Below are 22,886 nucleotides of genomic sequence, written 5' to 3' on the forward strand. Positions count from 1 at the left end.
CTGACTTCTTTTTACCCTCCTTGCTGTCTCTCTTTCACTCTGTTTAACTCTGTTTCTGTCTGTCCATCTTTCTCTCCTCCTCCGCTACCCAACGATGCCCCCTCTCTCTCAATCTTCGCCTTGCACCCGATGCCCACATTACCTCTCTGTTTTTTTCTTTCTCTCTTTCCGTGTTTTTACTCTCTCCTCCCCTCCTCTCTCTCTTAGTCTCTCCTCCTCTCCATCCCTTCTCTCCCTCTAGCTCTCTCTCTTACGCTTTCGTCCCCTCCAATCTCTCTGTCTCTTCCGTCTCTCTGTCTAAACAGGAGTGCTGTGACATGAATGTTCCTTCTCTGTGTCTTTGGGTTTGTGCTATTGTCAGGCCTTTGAAAGCCAGTGGTCTGACAGGGCTCAAGCACACACGCACACACATGCAATGCAATCCCATCGTGACCTTGAAACACCTCTTGGATGTATTTCATTGCACACTTCCATTGGATTCTTAAAGGCTAAATGATAAGACAATTAAAGGCAACACATCGTAAATAGTGCAAAAATCCCCTACTAACTGACACATAATTCACATCTGCTTGTAAAATTGATCCATTTAACAGCTGTACATCTGTTTAGCTACTTGGGACACAATAGATTAAGTCAGTCTGTGAATCCACTAGTGGAGCTCTACTGCTGAGTGCTCAGTCTAATGTAGTCCTACCTTTATCTACAACCAATCAAGACGTGCTACCATGATGCAACAGGTCAGATATACAGTTAGCCCTATTAGAGCATTCAGACTGAATTCCTAAAGCTAGTACTTACTGATAAACCTGGTCCCAGATCTGTTTGTGCTGTATAGCCAGCTCCTGTAGTTGTATGGCCTTAGGGGTTGGCAAGACAGCACAAACAGATCTGGGACCAGGCTAACTGATTGATTCTGCAGAGTGAACAATCTTTCCAGATTGCCAGTACTTACTGCACCATGGGGAGCAGACAGGAGTTGTATTCACATTGTCAGGAGCTATTATATCAGAGCAGAGCTTTAAACCACGTGATTCACTTAACTACATGTAATTACCAGCCATATTGCAGCACACCATTCAATATGTCATAATGATCAATAAGCTGAAAGGACAGAGGCTTCGTAAAACAGAGAAAAATGGGAAATGGTAAAAACTATAACCCAAAAATGTAATGCGTAAACATATTTGAAATGAATGTTTTACTTTGCTGTCGTTGCTTAGGGACACAGAGATATACTAGTTATTTCGAGAATATGGATACAAAATAATACTTGATTGTTTTAGATTTACCTTTCCTTCACATGTGGCCTGGAGAAACAAACAATGACACCCCCGTGTTGCCATTACACTTGTGTGACTTCTACCAATTAGTGCTTTGCAAAAAACTACATTTGAAAATCACCTCATCTGTAGCGGCACAATCCCGTGAACAGCTAATCACACTAATCTGTCGAGCAAGACACAAATCCAAGACATCACATTTTTCACCTTGTTAACAACCTTACACATGTTAAACATGTTAAAACCACAACTTATAAACAGTTACAATAATTTACTTTTACAGAAAAGTTCATTTGACAAGAACATGAACAAATAATGAATAGACAATTGTGCTCATTGAAACTCCACAGTAGCACCGTTGTAGGAGGATGAGAACTTCTCCATTCTCTGGGAATTAGTCCTTTCACTCAGCCTCGGCTGCCAACCTACCTCTACCACCCTATACCTCCTTATTATACGCCCTCCAGCCTACAAAATGGGAAACTAAACGCAAACACCACCCGGACGCTATTTGTCTGAGCTAATGGAGATGAGAAAAAATAATAAGGGATATGATATAAAGACAGAGGGAAATAGCATCAAAATAGCTGTCATCGCCTCTCATTGTCATGGAACATAACTACATCCTATTGCAGAGAGCCTTTATTTATTCTACTGGGGATTATTGTTAGAGCCACTTCGACCTCTCTGGGCTCTAACAGGCGATGAATACGGGTTTATTTGTCCAAGGGAACTGTCCATCCTTCAAAGGACTAAGTATGATAGCTGTGGAGATTCCATTGGAATATTACGAGTCCGATTTTTTTCAGTCCTGAGGACGGTCGTTTGGTTGGTTCATGCGCCTCTCCGCGGTTTCAAGAAGTGATTCCCCTTTGCTTTCATCAGCTGAGAGTTATATGTCTATTGGGAATTAATCAGGCAATGAGTTAAATCAATCCTATTGTGTGAATGTGCCAGGGTAAAATAAGATAAAAACTTCAATTACGGGGCACAAATTGATCCGGTATTGACCATTTGCACTCAGATGACCTTTTCAGAGCTCTGCCCACATACTTGAGGACCAGTACTGTATTGTGAGCAGTCTGACAGTGGATAAAGAAATAAGTAATGCTGGTGTATGAAAACTTATACAAAAAAAATGTGTTATTTGAAGAGCGAGAGAGTCAAACGGATGTTTTGGTTGGTCATTGAGAGGTTGGCATCTCACTTTGCAGGGAGTACCGGCTTGTCTCTATTCACATCAGTGAGGCCACATTTGTGGGGAGAAGGGCTAACATTAGACAAAATAATCCAATGTCCAATTGGATAAAAACATGTGTGGAGCCCTTTGCTGTGCCAGGCGATTGACTTCCCTCTGAAAGGGTTTGCACGACACAGACAGGCAGGGAGTAAGGCCTGGTATTGGAAGTGTATACACAGATGGGTCAGCGTTAGAATGACAGTGTGAGGGTAAGCGGACACCCTGCTGGGGCCCTTTAACTAGATTTGGAGGTCCAAAGCCTCTTGTAAGGAATCAAATAATGCAGGACTGGAGAGCCGGTTGTCTTCGGGGGTCTCGCCCGGGATACCCTAAATGCCATTCATAAAGTCCACCCTTTCATTGAGATTTGATTTATCCTCGAAAAATGTATCGTGTGTCACACTTGTCTTATTTGAACTGTCCTCTCCAGCTGACGGAGTAAACGGCAGATCAGTTATGCGTGGGGGGTGCTCAAACGGTACATCAAATCCTCATCTATATTTCGCTAAGCTGTTTTCAGGACTGGAGGTCCTTGGGCTCTATGAGAAGGATAGCGAGGGACAATAGAAGTATAGCACATCTACCCTAAGACATCAAACCCCCCGATGGTCTGTCGGCCCCCAATCCTTCAGTCTCGCCCCGTCTAGCTTCTTCCTTTAGCTGTTGAGAAATATCTCTTATCTACCAGAAGCAGAGCCTCTCTTCCCTTCTATTGATATCTACGATCTACTAAGCCATCTCCAGTCCATAGCCAAGGGCACTACCCTCCAGGTCCCCTCGGCCTGAGCAAATCACGTTAGCTCCACTTCCTTTAGGAGTGGCCCTGGGGAATGCCCCCGAATGAATAACATCTATCAACACCCTGAAGTGGAGGGGAGAAAGCAGGGGCTTTAGTCTGCCAACTAAGAGGTGATATATAGCAACAGCCTCTATATTATAGTGTGGTGTGTGACAGTGAGGGAGCACAATCAAGAGAGATAAAGAGACATGTACACGAGAACATGTGTGCGAGAGGAAATTCATTGCTATGGGAATTGTGATACAATAACATAGACTAATTTAAGTAACAAACTGCGTAATTCTCCCCAGATCACATGAAGGATAAAGAAATACACTGAGTGTACAAAACATTTAGAACATCTTCCTAATATTGAGTTGCACCCGTTTTGCCCTCAGAACCGCCTCAATTCGTTGGGGCATGGACTCTACAAGGTGTCGAAAGCGTTCCACAGGGATGCTGGCCCATGTTGACGCCAATGCTTCCCACAGTCGTGTCAAGTTGGCTGGATGTCCTTTGGGTGGTGGACCATTCTTGATACACACGGAAAACAGTTGAGTGTTAAAAACTGTTAGATTCTATATGAACCTTAGAAAATTTAACAGAGGATTAGTAAAGCTTAAACCAAGTTTATTCACCCATTGGGTCAACACAGCTGCATAAGACAAAATACATATTCACAGAAGCACTGATATTTAACCCGTTTTTCTATGCTGAGTCTCCTACACATTTGAACAGCCAATGCATCTCTGTTGCTAGACTGAACCATAGTGATATCTGTTCTTCCTCACTTCATCTAACCTGACCTCTGCCCCAAAGTGCTCACTCCTCCCCAACTCACGGCTATCATGTTGACTCGTACCAGCTCTCGTCTTTTCTCCTCCCTGATGGCTAACAATAACCTTATCCGGACAGAATGTAAACGTTATACATTCCTCTCTCTCCCTCAGTGACACGAATAAGTATATTTAATATTTTCAGAACCCAACAAAACCCAACAGTTTTGAACTTCTTGACACACTCAAACCGGTGCGCCTGGCACCTACTACCATACCCCATTCCAGGGCACTTAAATATTTTGACTTGCCCATTCACCCTCAATGGCACACATACACAATCCATGTCTCAATTGTCTCAAGGCTTAAAAATAATTTTGAACCTTTCTCATTGTAGTGGATTTAACAGGCGTCATCTCTCAGGGATCACAGCTTTTCGTCTGTTCCGTATTTGTCATGGAAAGAGCAGGTGTTCCTAATGTTTTGTACACATAGTGCAGCTCCCAAGCTCAACGTAACATAGCCGTCTAGTACATAGACCCATTAATAGGGACAACCTAATACATATGGTATTGAGATATCATTTACAACATGGAGGGAATAATAAGAGAGAAAAAATCCTTTATCTTTGTCCATCTTTCTCCTCCCTCCCCCTTTCTCCTCCCTCCCCCTTTCTCCCTTCTCTTTCATTTGCTTCTTTGCAGATTCTTCCCTTTCTCCACTTTAATATTTAATGACTGAAAATAGGTAATTTAATCTTCATTAAACATACAGGGGGCCAGCTCTCCTCTCTTGCCTGGGTGAATTAACGGCGAGACCACTGAGATTAGGCGGTAAGGCCATGAAATCACATAACTGTGACAGGCATTAAATGACGGCATTTCTCTGTTTTTAACCCTTTAACATGCAGCTCAACTGGGCGGTTGAGCTAATTTTGACAACCAATTTTAAATGAAATTAAACAGATGAATTTAGTTTGGCATATTTTATCATCATCAAAATGCTCATGTGGTTTTCATTATCAGACTCCCATATTATTTGAAACACGCATTCAAAGATGGTTGAAAAACAGGAAGTGAATGCGAGCAAAACCAAACCACATTTACCACACATTTTCTGTACTAACTGTGTATAAAATGCGAAATTACACATTGTAAAATGTTGCTCACTTCTAAAACATAATTTAATAATGATTAAATTAGTAATATGATGTTTTTTTAAACATTTTAGGAACTCTTGAGAAATATGCTCTACCAAGAGGTTAAGTTGCCCATCAAATGATTGCTATTCACTCAAAGCTAGTGATAATGAACTATAGAGAAATATTGTTAAGGGATTTTTTTTGTCTGTGCAAACACAAAAATCTTCTTAAATCCATATCATTATTCACTGTCTGCCTGTTATGTTCAATATTTTTCACAATATCATTCAGTACATTTTACTGGTCTTTGAAGCATATACAGTGCATTCGGAAAGTATTCAGACCCCTTGACTTTTTCCACATTTTGTTAATTTACAGCTTTATTCTAAAATTGATTAAATTGTTTTTCCCCTTATCAATCTTCACACAGTACCCCATCACATCAAAGCAAAAACAGGTTTTTAGAAATGTTTGCAAATGTAATAAAAATAAAAACCGAATCATCACATTTACATAAGCATTCAGACACTTTACTCAGTACGTTGTTGAAGCACCTTCGACAGCAAATACATCCTAGAGTCTTCATGGGTATGATGCTACAAGCTAAGCACACCTGTATTTGATGAGTTTCTCCCATTATCCTCTGGAGATCCTCTCAAGCTCTGTCAGGTTGGATGGGGAGCGTCGCTGAACAGCCGTTTTCAGGTCTCTCTAGAGATGTTCGATCAGGTTCAAGTCCGGGTTCTGGCTGGGCCACTCAAGGACATTCAGAGACTTGTCCCAAAGCCACTACTGGATTGTCTTGGCTGTGTGCTTAGGGTCATTGTCCTGTTGGAAAATTAAAGTTCACACCAGTCTGAGGTCCTGAGCGCTCTGGAGAAGGTTTTCATCAAGGATCTCTCTGTACTTTGCTCTGTTTATCTTTCCCTCAATTCTTACTAGTCTCCATGTTCCTGCAGCTGAAAAACATCCCCACAGCATGATGCTGCGACCACCATGCTTCACAGCAGGGATGCAGCCAGGTTTCCTCCAGAAGTGACGCTTGGCATTCAGACCAAAGAGTTCAATCTGGGTTTCATCAGACCAGAGAATCTTGTTTCTCATGGTCTGAGAGTCCTTTCGGTGCCTTTTGGCAAACTTCAAGCGGACTGTCATGTGCCTTTTACCGAGGAGTGGCTTCCGTCTAACCACTCTATCACAAAGGCCTGATAGGTTGAGAGCTGAAGAGATGTTGTCCTTCTGGAAGGTTCTCCACAGAGGAACTCTGGAGCTCTGTCAGAGTGAGCTTTGGGTCACCTCCCTGACCAAGGCCCTTCTCCACCGATTGCTCAGTTTGGCCGGGCTGCAAGCTCTAGGAAGAGTCTTGGTGATTCCAAACTTCTTCTATTCTTCTTCTAACTTCTTCTAACTTCTAAGAATGATGGAGGCCACTGTGTTCTTGGGGTCCATCAACGCTGCAAAAATGTTTTGGTATCCTTCTCCAGATCTGTGCCTCGATACAATCCTTTCTTGGGGCTCTATGGACAATTCCTTCGACCTCATGGCTTGGTTTTTGCTCTGACACGCACTGTCAACTGTGAGACATTATAGAGACAGGCATGTGCCTTTCCAAATCATGTCCAATCAATTGAATTAACCACAGGCGGACTCCAATCAAGAAAAATCTCAAGGATGATCAATGGAAACAGGATGTACCTGAGCTCAATTTAAAATCTCATAGCAAAGGGTCTGAATACATATGTAAATAAGGTATTTCTGTTTACATTTTTATACATTTGAAAAAAAATCTAAAAACCTGTTCTCTTTGTCATTATAGGGTATTGTATTCATATTTTGACATACAAATGTATAATTTTTTATGAATACTTGATATCAGTCCTCATTTAACTAGGCTTGTATTCCATTATAAGTAAATGAAGCAGACATAATGTAAATGAATGTATACATTTTAATTTATGATTAAAAAAATCTATTCAAATTCCAAAATGTGTTTATTCTACTTGAGCAACTCAGCCAGCATTATCTATGAAAGTTTTAGTCATGCAAACAAAATTTCATTGTATGGCCTATACTGAGGCTAAATACACATATTTAGCAAAAAAATATTTTTTTCTGATTTCTTTTTTTGGGGGGGGGGGGGGGTGTTTAAGGGTGAATGGTCTCTCTCCGGTCAATGTCAAAGAGGCCCTTATGAGGCTATTTGAAATACACACACATATACTACATGTTCACGGATACACTTTTAATGGACGAGTCACACACACGCACACACACTCATACATGCGCACACACACGAAACACAAGCACGCACGGACACACTGAGATGTGGAGAATAAGGGAAGGAAGATAGTAATGACTTGGAAAACGGGCAGTAAATAATACTGATTGGCTCCCATCCTTTGAAATTTGATTGATGTGCCTCTTGGGAGATGCAGACCAAAAATCGATGGTGTGAGGATGTAGGAGCCGGCTCCATGCCTCTCGGTTACCCACCAATCTCTTGGGTTATACCCCAGGTATCAACACACCGGAGTGGGGGGAAAGAGGGGGCTTTCATGGGCAAAACTCCCAATGCTGTTATTTTCCCATATTGGTGTGAACCTCCGTGCTGAACATCGATGTGTTGTTGTATGCAACAAAAGGGTTGGGGTCAATTCCATTTTAATTCAGTCCATTTAGGAAGTTGCTAAGCCTATCAACAGTGCCTTCAGAAAGTATTCATACTCATTCCACATTCATCATGACTCATTCCACATTTTGTTGTGTTACGGCCTGAATTCAAAATGGATTAAATATGTGTTTTTTTCTCACACAAAGAGAAAACACATTTTTAGACATTTTTGCACAATTATTGAAAATTAAATACAGAAATATCTTCCTTACATAAGCATTCACACATCTGAGTCAATACTTTGTAGAAGCACCTTTGACAGTGATTACAGCCGTGAGTCTTTCTGGGTAAGTCTGGAAGAACTTTTCACATCTGGATTGTGCAACATTTGCCTATTATTCTTTTCAAAATTCTTCAAACACTGTCAAATTGGTTGTTGATCATTGCTAGACAACCCTTTTCAAGTCTTGCCATACTTTTTCAAGTAATGTAGATGTAAGTCAAAACTGTAACTCGGCCACTCAGGAACATTCCCTGTCTTCTTCGGAAGCAACTCCAGTGTATATTTGGCCTTGTGTTTTAGGTTATTGTCTTGCTGAAAGGGGAATTATTCTCCCAGTGTCTTGTGGAAAGTAGACTGAACCAGGTTTTGCTCTAGGATATTGACTGTGCCTAGCTCCATTCAATAACTTTTTTTTAATGCTGAAAAACTCCCCATACCTTAATGATTACAAGTATACCCATAACATGATGCAGTCACCAGTATGCTTAAAAATATGGAGAGTGGTACTCAGCAATGTGTTTTACAGTGTAATTGCTTTGGCATTTTCTGCAGACTTACTTTAGTGCCTTGATGCAAACAGGATTAACATTTTTATTCTGTTCATCCTTCTTTTCACACTGTCAATTAGGTTAGTACCAAGTAACAACAATGTTGTTGATCCATCCTCAAGTTTCTCCTATCACAGCTCTGTAACTGTTTTAAAGTCACCATTGGCCTCATGGGGAAATCCCTGAGCGATGTCCTTCCTCTCTGAAGGACTTCTGTATCTCTGTAGTGACTGGGTGTATTGATACACCATCCAAAGTGTAATTATTAACTTCACCATGCTGCTCAAAGGGATATTCATTGTCTGCTTTTCACTTTTTTTACCCATCTACCAAACGGTGCCTTTCTTTGCGAGCCATTGGTAGGATGTGAAAACAATGGAGGTAAACCTAGGTATTGAGTGATGATGAGAGAAACATCATTGAAACCAAGTGATGTCATCGCATTTGTGGGTGGTGGAACTGAAAGGTTGGATAAGGTATAATGAGCAGGGCTAGAGGCTCTACAGTGAAATAAACCAATAAACACTAACCAGAACAGCAATGGACAGGGCATATTGACATTAAGGTGAGGCATGCTTAGTCGAGTGATCATAAGGGTTCAGTGAGTAGTGAGGTTGTTTGGGGTCACGGCGATTCAGACAGCTAGCCGGGCCATCGGTAGCAAGCTAGCATAGGATGGAGGTCTGTTTTTAGCCACCGCGTGCGTTTCCGTCGGTAGATTAGTGGGGTTCCGTGTGGTAGAGGGGATCAATCCAATTGGCAAAATAGATATAGTTATAGTGACCCAAGAAGAAATGTCCGATAGACCTATTCAGATAGCAGCCGATAAGACAGCTAATGATTAGCGGGCTGAAGATGGGCGTTCAGGTAACGTCGCAACGCAGGGGCCAGTTGGATAATTCCTTCGGGCAGATAACGTCGGTAGTCCAGTCGTGAAGGCCCGTTGGGGCTCCGCATCGGCAGTAAAACGGGTCCGGATAGGTGATTATAGCCCAGGAGTGCCTGATGGAACTCTTCAGCTGGCTAGCTCCGGGAATAAATGATGCTTGCTCCGGGATCGACGTAAGCCAATAGTCACAAGGATAGCAGCTAGCTAGCTGCAAGATCCAGGTGTAAATGTCCAGAGCTTGCGGTTGAAATCCAGGGATATGGAGAGAAAAATAGGTCCGGTATGTTCTGGTCTGAGTCGCGTTGTACAAAACTGCCGATAGCTTTTCGAGCTAAAGAATAGCTGATGACCACAAACCGTGGTTAGCTGAATACTAACATTAGCCAGTAAACTGGCTAGCTTCTGGCTAGCTCCTGGTTAGCTTCTATTGTGGATTTCAGATGAGGTAAATAATATATCTATTTTTTTTTAAATTGGTGAGGCGGGTTGCAGTAGAGTGTTTTGAAGTTGAGTTTTTGGAAAATAAAATATATAAAAGATAGGCGAAGAAAGATGTAAATATATATATACACGGGACACGACAAGGACAAAGGATGTCTGACTGCCATCTTAATGTTGATGTATGAATGAATTGAATTGAATGAATTGATACTTTCCATTTCGAAGGAAAAAAATACTATTTCCTGGAAATCATGTAGCCTGAGTTGACCCACACATCATGCCTACTGTATAGCATGTCTGGTTGAGGAGAATGAACAGACGTGCACCCACACAACAGAATATCTGGTTCTAAACTCTGTCAATCCAATCAGTCTGTCAATTAGGACTGGCTTCTATAATTGCATCAAGTAGGTTATGATGACCTCACAAGGGTTTGTTACCTTCTACACAATTGTAGAAGCAGAGATGTTGGAAATGTTGTGGAAATGGTCTTTAATTAGGATTGGTGCCTCCTCGTTATGCACCAGCCTCTTCGTAATGTACCTAGAGACTCTTAAGGAAGTGTGAGTGAGTACAGTTCCATCTGAACAATGGTGAAGACAAACTGCTTTTGAATGGACTCCTCCAATGTAAACCAAGAAGCTTCTCAGATACTGAGTGAAACTCTTGTATGTGACGCTCATTCTTGGGATGATAATCACACTTTGAAACTGTGAGATTACAGCATACATGACTAAGCAGGAGGCGTAGATTATGTGGACATGAAATGATGCAAGTGCTGTTGTCTCTGAGAGGGAGGGATTTCTGTGCTGAATTCTTGTCAGTTCTGAGTTAGTTGTATGTTGTAATGTGATGAAAATGAAAACAAAACGAGGAGGAAGGGAGAAGCACAGAGAAACCGCCATTGTCCTGACCTAGAAATAACACCATCACTCACCAAAAGCTGACACTCCCTTCTAGCCAAAATAGCAACAGCCTCCTCCAAAAGACAGCTTATCTGTGATTTGGAAGAATGCACCTTTAATCGTAAAATCACCCATTGGTGGTGGGGGAGCTTGATTCTTTATTTTCCCAGCCGGTGAAGTTCTGACTGCATCACAAAGGGCACCCTACCCCCCTTGTAGTGCACCCCTTTTGACTATGGCCTGTAGGGCTCTGGTCAAAAGTAGTGCACTATATAGGGAATAGGGTGCCATTTGGGACTCCTCAAAGTGCACCTAAAGATCGGCGCTCTAACCGCTCGCAATATGATAGAAATGTAATACAAATGTCCCATACAGAATGGTGCATTCATTACAGAACCAATTTCCCACACACTCCTTGGGAGCCTTCATATGTCAAAATGATTTTCTGACCCACCATACCTGTCATAACCTAATGGGGTTCGACCTAGTGCTGTTACCGTGACCGTATTACCGCCACACCTGTGGTCACGAGTCATGACGGCAGTCAAATTCTACGTCACTGTTTAGTCACGGTAATTAGGCTTCTCCAAGCTCTGATGCTGCTGCTGGTCATTAGTAGCCTACCAAACTTGCTAACTGCCTGGTACTAAGCACTCTATTGTCCCTCTAATCACTCTGACATCAATGCAAATGTAATTGAAAATCAAATCAAACACTTCATGAGAGCCCATGAGCTCATGCAGCTCAACATTTCTATAGGCTATACAATTGCATGAAAACAATAGATATTCTGCTTGTTAAAGTAACTGGGATATTATTCCACCGACAGAGGTCAGATTGAATTGGTTTGAGCATTATTTTAAAGTTTCTGCCAATGGTTTACCAAAATGAGGAAACATATCTGCTCCCATATATTTCAAATGGGAAACCATTTGGATTCCATAAGTAGAGATGGGGCGGCAGGTAGCGCTTGCTTGGGAGCGATTGAGATACAGTGGCTTGCAAAAGTATTTACCCCCTTGGCATGTTTCCTATTTTGTTGACTTACAACCTGGAACTAAAATTGATTTTTATTTGGAGTTCGTTGTAATGGACATAAACAAAAGAGTCAAAATTGGTGAAGTGAAATTAAAAAAAAGATTGAAAAAGTGGTGCATGCATATGTATTCACCACCATTTTTTATGGCCAAAAATGTAGCCTTTTGGCCATCAAGGAAAACGCTATGTCTGGCGCAGAAAAAAGACATTGCTTAAGAAAAAAATAAGCAAACACGTTTCCTTTGCCAAAAGGCATGTGGGAGACTCCCCAAACATATGGAAGGTACCCTGGTCAGATGAGACTAAAATTGTGCTTTTTGGCCATCAAGGAAAACACTATATCTGGCGCAAACCCAGCACCTCTCATCACCCTGAGAATACACCATCATTGTGGTGGCAGCATCATGCTGTGGTGATGTTTTTCATCGGCAAAGACTGTGAAATTGGTCAGAATTGAAGGAATGATGGATGGCGCTAAATACAGGGAAATTCTTGAGGGAAACCTGTTTCAGTCTTCCAGAAATTTGAGACTGGGATGGAGGTTCACCTTCCAGCAGGACAATGACCCTAAGCATACTGCTAAAGCAACACTCGAGTGGTTTAAGAGGAAACATTTAAATGTCTTGGAAAGGCCTAGTCAAAGCCCAGACCTCAATCTAATTGAGAATATGTGGTGTGCCTTAAAGATTTCTGTACAGCAGCAGAACCCATCCAACTTGAAGGAGCTAGAGCAGTTTTGCCTTGAAGAATGGGCAAAAATCCCAGTGGCTACATGCGCCAAGCTTATAGAGACATACCCCAAGAGACTTGCAGCTGTAACCACTCTTGCTGCGGGTGATTCTCTGATCTACCTCTACGCAGACGACACCATTCTGTATACATCTGGCCCTTCTTTGGACACTGTTATCAACCTCCAAACAAGCTTCAATGCCACGCAACACTCCTTCAGTGGCTTCCAACTGCTCTTAAGTGCTAGTAAAACTAAATGCATGCTCTTCAACCGATCGCTGCCCGACTAGGATCACTACTCTGAACTGTTCTGACTTAGAATATGTGAACAACGACAAATACCTAGGCGTTTGGTTAGACTGTAAACTCTCCATCCAGACTCATCTCCAATCCAAAATTAAATCTAGAATAGGCTTCCTATTTTGCAACAAAGCCTCCTTCACTCATGCTGCCAAACACACCCTCGTAAAACTCTAGGATCCTACCGATCCTAGATTCGGCGATGTCAATTACAAAATAGCCTCCAACACTCTACTCAGCAAATTGGATGTAGTCTATCATAGTGCCATCCGTTTTGTCACTAAAACCCCATATACTACCCACCACTGCGACCTGTATGCTCTCGTTGGCTGGCCCTCGCTTCATATTCGTCGCCAAATCCATTGGCTCCAGGTCATCTATAAGTCTTTGCTAGGTAAAGCCTGCGCCTTATCTAAGCTCACTGGTCACCATAGCAACACCCACCCGTAGCACGCGCTCCATCAGGTATATTTCACTGGTCATCCCCAAAGCCAACACCTCTTTGGCCGCCTTTCCTTCCAGTTCTCTGCTGCCAATGACTGGAATGAATTGCAAAAGTCACTGAAGCTGGAGACACATCTCCCTCACTAACCATAAGCATCAGCTGTCAGAGCAGCTTACCGATCCCAGCACCTGTACACAGCCCATCTGTACACAGCCCACCAGATTATAGCCCACCCAACTACCAGATAATAGCCCATCCTACCTCCCATATTGTTTTTTTTGTTTTTTTGCACCCCAGTATCTCTACTTGTACATCATCATCTGCACATCTCTCACTCCAGTGTTAATGCTAAATTGTAATTATTTTGCCACTATTATGACCGATTTATTGCCTTACCTCCCAAATCTTACTAAATTTGCACACTGTATATAGATTTGTATATTGTGTTATTGACTGTACGTTTGTTTATCCCATGTGTAACTAAGTGTTGTTTTTGTCACACTGCTTTGCTTTATCTTGGCCAGGTCGCAGTTGTAAATGAGAACTGGCCTACCTGGTTAAATAAAGGTGAAATAAAAAAAATTAATTAAAAATTGCTGCAAAAGGTGGCTCTACAAAGTATTGACTTTGGGGGGAAGGGGGGGGGGGGGGTGAATAGTTATGCATGCTCAAGTTCTGTTTTTTTGTCTAATTTCTTGTTTGTTTCACAATAAAATATATTTTGCATCTTCAAAGTGGTAGATATGTTGTGTAAATAAAATGATACAAACCCCCCCAAAAAAATCTATTTTAATTCCAGGTTGTAAGGCAACAAAATAGGAAAAATACCAAGGGGGGTGAATACTTTCTAGATATGGCAAAATATTGCCTGTGTATAATGAGATGAAGAGGCACGGGAACCTGTTCACCCAGCTTCGCTATGGGAGCCCATCGAACCCGCTAAGGCATGGGAGCCTACAAACCGACTGAGGCCTCCCAGGAAGCTCTGGCTCCAACACCCGGACCCGACATCACCCCCAACTCACAAAAAAAAACACTCCCTAATGCTTCCCTTTGACAAGTCGTCATTCTGTAACGATGTACGCCGAAAGTCGGGAAGCAAGTTCGGGGAGTGAAAACACGAACAGCGCATCGACATAGAACAGGAACAAGTTGCCGAAGTTGATGATCACTTGTGATTTATCAGGTCTTTGTTATGGCTGCAGTTATGAAGCTTATGAATAAATCTTATTTTACCATTGCATGTTTTAGGTTATTTTTAGCCATTGGTGATGCGTCAGGTACTGTCTACTAATGTAGCCAGCTTTGGGGGAGTGACAAGTCATTTATAAACATTTATAAAGTACATATAGTGCACACTAAATTAGGGGCTGCAAAGTAGTTGATTAATAATTAGTAAATGGTTTATAAGGATCTACATTAATAATCAGCTAAAGTATTAGTATGTGCTTTTACTCACAAAAACTCAAACAATTAATAAATAAACCATTCATGACATACATAAATATATTCATACATTAGTATATAAATGGTGAGTCAAACCATTAATCAACCATTACCAAATGCCTTATAAATAATCTGATGAGTTAACAATTACTCCTTTATAGCTGATTAATAAGTACATGAGTAGTACATTATTAATAATTTACAAATTGTGAACATACTATAATCAAACATCTTATTCATTATTTTATAAATAATTAATAAATCATTTCAGAAAGTGTTTATAATTGCAAAATTACTATTTACAGATTGCTTATTGACATTTACAAATGAAGGAATAATGATGAATAAATGGGGATTAAACTCTTTACAACCCGTTTATAAATGGTTTATTAAGGGGCTGTAATATAAAGTGTTAAAGAGATTCCTTTATCCCAAGTCCTAAATATCCTAAGCTTTCCCGCAATACAACTGGTACCTATTTTTTTTATTGCATTTGACTGAGTGTATTAGATATCCTAAAAACTAAACAAACTTGTGATAGTTCCACATTTCATTGTCACTCCATTCACACACGTCAAAGCAATGACAGACAGTCAACAGTGAAAAATGCACTCCACATAGATACAGCAGATTAGATTAGAGTGGTGGTTGAAAAACAAAAAATCAAACCATTGCGCCACAGACAGTTGTTTCAAAGTAGGCCAGGGGAGTCGTTTTTTGGTGTTTGTGCTTTGTGCAACGGTTGACATTTCCCAGAATGCCCTAGCTGGAAAAGGAAGAGTGAGGGAAGGAACACAACAAACAAATCCGTGCGTGGCGACACGTGACGAAAAGCAATTATAGCCCTCGTGTTGGTGACAAAGCCTTTCCTATAAAGTGCCATGAGACAGGATGTGATGTCATGCTCTATCAGCGTAGGCCTACAGGAATGGGGAACAAGCTCTACAATACAAGAGCTGGTGTACTATTCAGAAACCAGACTGAGATTTGAGTCACTGAGTTATTAAAGCAGGAGGGAAGCTCAAGAGTACTACTCATCAGTCTGAGGTGCGACCAAAATTCAACCCCATTCCCTATATAGTGCACTACTTTTGGCCAGATCCCAATATTCATTCCTGTTTTTGAGATAAACAATCTGTCTGCAACCTAATCTAATCATTTAAATCAATCTAATAAATCTGTGACCACTAAGTTTTTTTATTTTTACTTGCTATCACCACTGGTTGAAACTAGATAACACTATGTATCCTAATTGACAGGAGTCAGAGGAGTAATCGGACAGTTCAAGCTCAGTGTAGGAGTCTGTCAGAGTACATCTGCTCTGGTTCAGTTGGTGGGGGAAGATGCCAGATGAGAATTACACAGCCAGGAGTGGGGGCGGTGCAGTACAGTGCAGTACGGGGCAGGGAAAGGGTTAAACTACGGACACAGCTTTGGTTGGGTTACCATGGTTAGCACACGGCCACCGAGAGACAGGACTGCATGGACTTTGATCACCTGCAACATGACCAAGTAAACAGAAGAAAAAGAAAGGGAGGAGAAAGAGAGGGGGAAGAGAAAAAGAGAACGATGTCAGACACGAGTCTTTTCAGGAGTTTGGCACCAATTATCCACTCTGAAAAGTCTGGTTGTTGGCACAACACCTCAGCACACACTCACACTGTACAAACATGCTCACTCACACAGAGAGAGAGAAGGCACTTGAGAAGGAAAATACATTGTGTTGGTTTGGGCTGTTGGCAATCATGTCAGTCTTGATGGACCATGTTAGAGTAGAAGAGATTCTGTAGACGGAGGGAAGATGAAACACGTACGTGCGTGCGAGCATGTATGTTCTCCTCTACATGGATAGCTGTCTGTCAGTGAGTGCAGACCAAGCTAGGAGAATGATTCAGGAGTGTGTGTTGTGAGTTGTGACACCCTGTTTCATTAACCAGGTCTTATTGGACAAACCTTGACATGGACCCTGGTAGGGAGACGTGATTGGCCAAGGTAAGAGGGAGGCGAGACAATGTGGGAAATTAACAGGTCTGGCAAAATATCTCTGACATTTGACATAGTGACAGTTAATTTAGGACGATTCGTTGTGCCATGGTGTGCATATGCTGGTATGTTTGTCGTTGAGGTTGTTAATAAGGGATGAAGAATCTGTTGCTGGACTGGGCCTAAACCTCTGTGTATACTCACTCCATCTGATCATGCTAAACTACGCTAACCCTCATGAGGCCCAATGAGCAGATTAGCATCAGGAATATCACAGTACTCATCCACCACAGAGAGAGCAGCACCTGTGGCTCCTCTAGACAGACAGGGCTCTGTCTCTCCACCTGCATATCAATGTAACCTCTACCAGGTGGCACCTTACCATCCCCCTGGGCACAGGCCATTCATCATGGCAGGATGGAATATGTTAACATTAGGATGATGCTAAATCCCCTCCACCGCTGGAGCCTGTAGCCCATAGACCCTGCTCACGTCCCATTTCTATTGTAATCAGAGCCTTATGAATGACAATGGGACAATGAATGTGTAATGAAGTGCACCGGGGACAGTACAAGTGTGTGTGTGTGTGTAGTGACACACACACAGACACATACAGAAGAACATGAGCGTACACCCACACAGACATGTGTACGCCCTCGGCATATCCCGGACTTGGTCCGGCAACACTCCTTTCATATTAAGAACTATGGTTGAGACTAAGGGAGGAGGTTACTTCAACAGAGGTGTGGGGACCTTACCGTTGCGCGGGGTTCGTTTTCGGCGGTCGCGGAAGGCGGCTCCGGACTGCAGGGCTTCCATTAGACTGTCCATCACACCTGTTTCATTCTCTCCTCCCTCTGTAGGACAGGACAGACAGGGAATATGGTTAGAGGATATGCACACTCACTGAAAAATATACACACACAAGCACATACAGTACCAGTCAAAAGATTGGACATAACCACTCATTCAAGGGTTTTTCTTTATTTTTACTATTTTCTACATTGTAGAATAATAGTGAAGACATTCAAACTATGAAATAACACATATGGAATCATGTAGGAACCAAAAAAGTGTTAAACAAATCAAAATATATTTAACATTTTAGATTCTTAGTAGCAATGATGAGGTTCCAACCTCCGTGTCTTTGTGAGACGCAGAGTAGATGAATGGATGATTAATGCATGTGTGGTTCCCACCGTGAAGCATGGAGGAGGAGGTGTGATGGTGTGAGGGTTCTTTGCTGGTGACACTGTCTGTGATTTATTTAGAATTCAAGGCACACTTAACCAGCATGACTACCACAGCATTCTGCAGCGACCATCCCATCTGGTTTCCGCTTAGTGGGAATATAATTTGTTTTTCAACAGGACAATGACCCAAAAGACCTCCAGGCTGAGTAAGTGCTATTTGACCAAGATGGAGTGCTGCATCAGATGACCTGGCCTCCACAATCATCCGACCACGATTCAATTGAAATGGTTTGGGATGAGTTGGACCACAGATTGAAGGAAAAGTGGGGGTACTGTCACATCCTGACCTTGGATATCTCTGTTTTCTATATATTTTGGTTAGGTCAGGGTGTGACTAGGGTGGGTACTCTTGGTTTTTGTATGTCTAGGGTTTTTTGTATGTCTATGTTGGCCTGATATGGTTCCCAATCAGAGACAGCTGTTTATTGTTGTTTCTGATTGGGGATCATATTTAGGCAGCCCCTTTTCCCACTTTCTGTTGTGGGATCTTGTCTATGTTTAGTTGCCTGTCAGCACAAGTTTGTTTTGCTTCACGTTATATTTGGTTGTTTGTTGTTTTTGTTCGTTCATTAAAAAGAGAATGTACGCATACCGCATTGTGCCTTGGTCCGATCCTTATGACGAACGTGACATCTGCGCTCATTTTCAGCAAACTTAACATGTGTAAATATTTCTATGAACATAACAAGATTCAACAACTGAGACATAAACTGAACAAGTTCCACAGACATGTGACTAACAGAAATGGAATGTGTCCATGAACAAAGGGGGGGGGGGGTCAAAATTAAAAGCTCAATGGGATTGAGATCCGGGCTCTTCGCTGGCTCTTCACTGACATTCCTGTCTTGCAGGAAATCACGCACAGAACGAGCACTATGGCTGGTGGCATACCACGAGGGAGGAGGATGTCTTCCTTCCCAGCGTTGAGATTGCCTGCAATGACAACAAGCTCAGTCCGATGATCTTGTGACACACCGCACCAGACCATGACGGACCCTCCACCTCCAAATTGATCCCGCTTCAGAGTACAGGTCTCGGTGTAACGCTCATTCCCTTGACGATAAACGTGAATCTGACCATCACCCCTGGTGAGACAACCGCGACTCGACAGTGAAGAGCACTTTTCGCCAGTCCTGTCTGGTCCAGCAACGGTGGCTTTGTGCCCATAGGCGACGATGTTGCCGGTGATGTCTGTTGAGGACCTCTCTCAGCCTATTGCGGACAATCTGAGCACTGATGGAGGGATTGTGCGTTCCTGGTGTAACTCGGGCATTTGTTGTTGCCATCCTGTTCAGATGTACCGATCCTGTGCAGGTGTTGTTACACGAGGTCTGCCACTGCGAGGACGATCAGCTGTCCATCCTGTCTCCCTGTAGCGCTGTCTTAGGCGTCTCACAGTACGGACATTGCATTTTATTGTCCAGGCCACATCTGCAGTCCTCATGCTTCCTTGCAGCATGCCTAAGGCACGTTCACACAGATGAGCAGGGACCCTGGGAATCTTTCTTTTGGTATTTTTCAGAGTCAGTAGAAAGGCCTCTTTAGTGTCCTAAGTTTTCATAACTGTGACCTTAATTGCCTACCGTCTGACAGCAGTTAGAGTCTTAACGACTGTTCCACAGGTGTATGTTCATTAATTGTTTATGGTTCATTGAACAAGCATGGGAAACAGTGTTAAAACCCTTTACAATGAAGATCTGTGAAGTTATTTGGATTTTTATTAATTATCTTTGAAAGACAGGGTCCTAAAAAAGAGACGTTTCATTTTTGCTGAGTTTATATACACATACATACAGTGCATTTGGAAAGTATTCAGACCCCTTGACTTTTTCTACATTTTGTTACGTTACAGCCTTTTTCCCTCATCAATCTACACACAAAACCCCATAATGATTTTATGGTTTAAAAAATGATATTTGGTTGTTGGTTTACATGTTGTGACAGATGATACTTTGGTCTATCAAATTGTGTTAATATTAAGACAAATAGTTATGGGGAAAAAGTTGAGAATGTTCTGTCTTGTGTCCTGACTCCATTAGATCGAAAACAGCAAAAATGTATTTCAGCCTAATAGCAAAATGTGTAAAATAGTATGAGATTAGCTATAATACTGCGCATTTTTCTGATATAGTGAGCGTGTGTTTGCATGTGTCCGTGCATGTACTTGTATGTCTGTATGGATGCGTTCACGTGCGCTTACACACTTGCATATGTTGTAGAAATAATTCAATGTCAGAGGCCCAGGGCAGTAAATGTCTCGGAGGGAGTTTTAGGACCCTGCGCCTTGACCCGCTCCACTAGTCCTCTCAACAGCCCCAGAGACACCAGAAATATACACACAGGCCCACTTCATTGTCTGCTACCCCCTCCCCAATCCTCCCCTCTTCCTTCCCCTATGGTGACACTTAACTTGTGTGTCTCCTCCCCCTTCATCTTCTCCCAGGGCTAGAGGACAATAAGTCACACATGTAAGTACTCATGCAAGCGTGCGCACGCACACGAACACACGCGCACACACACACACACACACACACACACACACAGCCAGGTACCTTGATGGGGAGAGGGAAGCGAATTATGATGTGTGAAGTTAACAAATCCGGCAGAGAGCCAGGGCCCTTGTTATCCCCCTAATTAAAACATGTAATAGTGCACCCTAGTAAATACATTACAGAGACAGGGGGAGGGAGGGAGGTAGAGAGAGGGAGGGAGGTAGAGAGAGAGAGGGAGAGAGCGAGAGGGAGGGAGGGAGGTAGAAAGAGAGGAAGAGGGAAGGAGGGAGAGAGCGAGAGGGAGGTAGAGAGAGAGGATGAGGGAGGGATGTAGAGAGAGAGGAAGAGAGCGAGAGGGACGGAGGTAGAGAGAGGGAGGGAGGTAGAGGGAGAGAGAGGGAGAGGGAGAGAGCGAGGGAGAGAGACAGACAGAGAGACAGAAGCCTGGGCTGCAGGGTGTACTGTAACATTGGCAAGAGCTCCAGGGCCCAGGTGACACCTCATAACCAGGGATGAGGGAATGGAGGTAGGGATGACAGGTACGCTAGCTCTCAATGGGAGGTAGGGATGACAGGTACGCTAGCTCTCAATGGGAGGTAGGGAGGACAGGTACACTAGCTCTCAATGGGAGGTAGGGAGGACAGGTACACTAGCTCTCAATGGGAGGTAGGGAGGACAGGAACGCTAGCTCTCAATGGGAGGTAGGGAGGACAGGAACGCTAGCTCTCAATGGGAGGTAGGGAGGACAGGTACACTAGCTCTCAATGGGAGGTAGGGAGGACAGGAACGCTAGCTCTCAATGGGAGGTAGGGAGGACAGGTACGCTAGCTCTCAATGGGAGGTAGGGAGGACAGGAACGCTAGCTCTCAATGGGAGGTAGGGAGGACAGGTACGCTAGCTCTCAATGGGAGGTAGGGAGGACAGGAACGCTAGCTCTCAATGGGAGGTAGGGATGACAGGTACGCTAGCTCTCAATGGGAGGTAGGGAGGACAGGTGCATGTAGTGCCATGTCAGCTGCCTCAGGTTTTTAAGAAGGTGCCCATGGTGTGGAGTGTAAAAGCCCAGCCATGTTCCACTCTTCCACTTCCTTGATAAGATCATTAGAGAACCCCAGGGCTGTCTCATGAGGTGCATGACACGGTGTTACATTGCTGGAGAGAGTTTTGTCCCATCTTAACCCATTTTGGAAAGCAATTTCCTTGGAGTGTTGTATCTCTTCCTCTCAAGACAGATCCTCCTGCATAAAGGTTAGCTTTTCTGCATTTCCCCAGCGCACAATCGACGAGACTTGCTAATTGAGAAAAGGCAGAATATATTTGCTGTGGGTTTTTATAGATCAAAATGAGACAGGTGGAGCTGGAACAAGAACAGGGCAAAAAACAGTAGTCTTCTAAGTGGGCGATGTGTCAGATGAAGAGAAAAGTTTGCTGTGGGGATTTAGGCGTAAGGGATTCTCAAATAATCTAAAATGCACAAGTTTTTAATTTACATTTTGGTTTAAACATTTTATTTAATGTATGGAGGGGAAGTGTTCAGAGAACAGTTTGAGAAGTTAAGAGATTCTCAGAAGCCAGGGCCTCGTCTCTGAGCTTCCTTCATCATAGCCGAGGTCTTGCCGGTCCAATAGGACATTGTTAATGGAGCGCCAGCAGGTCACTGGGGAGCATGTTTCCCATTTTAGTCATTTTGCTTCTTTGTGTCTGCGATCCTCCCTCTTGAACCCAGTCTACTCAGCCCAGTTCCCAAGCCTTGGTCATTATGGATGATGAATTGGGCTACAGTTAAGCAAAAACTAGGACAAATTGATCAAAGTTGTCAAGTGCCCCCTGTGATGTCTAAGTCTCTGAGAAGAGGGAAACTGAAGCAAGAGCTGTCCAAAAGTTTTCCAGGAGCCAAGGTGCAGTAGATAAATGTTTACCTGCCCGGACTTAACGTGTTGCATTCGTGTCGAACTCACAAGACGTCCTGGTTGGCCTAGATATGGAAAAACATTCAAGTGGGAGCCAGTGCTGTTCTCGGACTCATAGCTGCTAGATAGAGATCGGCCATTTCGTTTCTACAGAGAGAAGCAGCTGAAACACATGTCCCGCTTTAAACCAATAAGCAAGACTAAAAAAGGTAGACTAGCCAATTTGAAGATAAGCGCTAGCTACTTGGGCTTTGTTTTGTTTAGTTCTATTCCGAGCCGGTCTAATTAAGCTTAATTTAATCTAGGCTGCCTTTAAACACAGCACACAGAAAGAGAGAACAGACACTTTGGTTTTCAAAGTAGCCCATGGGAAGGCCTCAGGAAGAGGGAATGAGACC

At 42.9% G+C, this 22,886-nt stretch overlaps 1 protein-coding gene across 5 annotated transcripts in view; it reads right to left on the reverse strand.

Annotated features, from left to right (window-relative positions):
- Nucleotides 1–22,886, reverse strand: part of LOC135526552 (protein diaphanous homolog 2-like) — a 728,420-nt gene that overhangs the window by 59,147 nt on the left and 646,387 nt on the right. For 2 of the 5 annotated variants that reach the window (XM_064955037.1, XM_064955038.1), the window contains exons 27-28: nucleotides 17,592–17,690; nucleotides 15,250–16,347 (exon numbers count right to left, since the gene is read on the reverse strand). In XM_064955037.1, coding sequence (XP_064811109.1) covers nucleotides 16,265–16,347; nucleotides 17,592–17,690 — 182 coding nt within the window. In that variant the 3' untranslated portion in view covers nucleotides 15,250–16,264. Of the gene's footprint in view, nucleotides 1–15,244; nucleotides 16,348–17,591; nucleotides 17,691–22,886 lie in introns of those variants that run through there. The other 3 variants (XM_064955040.1, XM_064955039.1, XM_064955041.1) reach the window with 2 other exon arrangements.

The sequence above is a fragment of the Oncorhynchus masou genome, chromosome 32 (assembly GCF_036934945.1).
Source record: "Oncorhynchus masou masou isolate Uvic2021 chromosome 32, UVic_Omas_1.1, whole genome shotgun sequence".
NCBI classification, from domain to species: domain Eukaryota; kingdom Metazoa; phylum Chordata; class Actinopteri; order Salmoniformes; family Salmonidae; genus Oncorhynchus; species Oncorhynchus masou.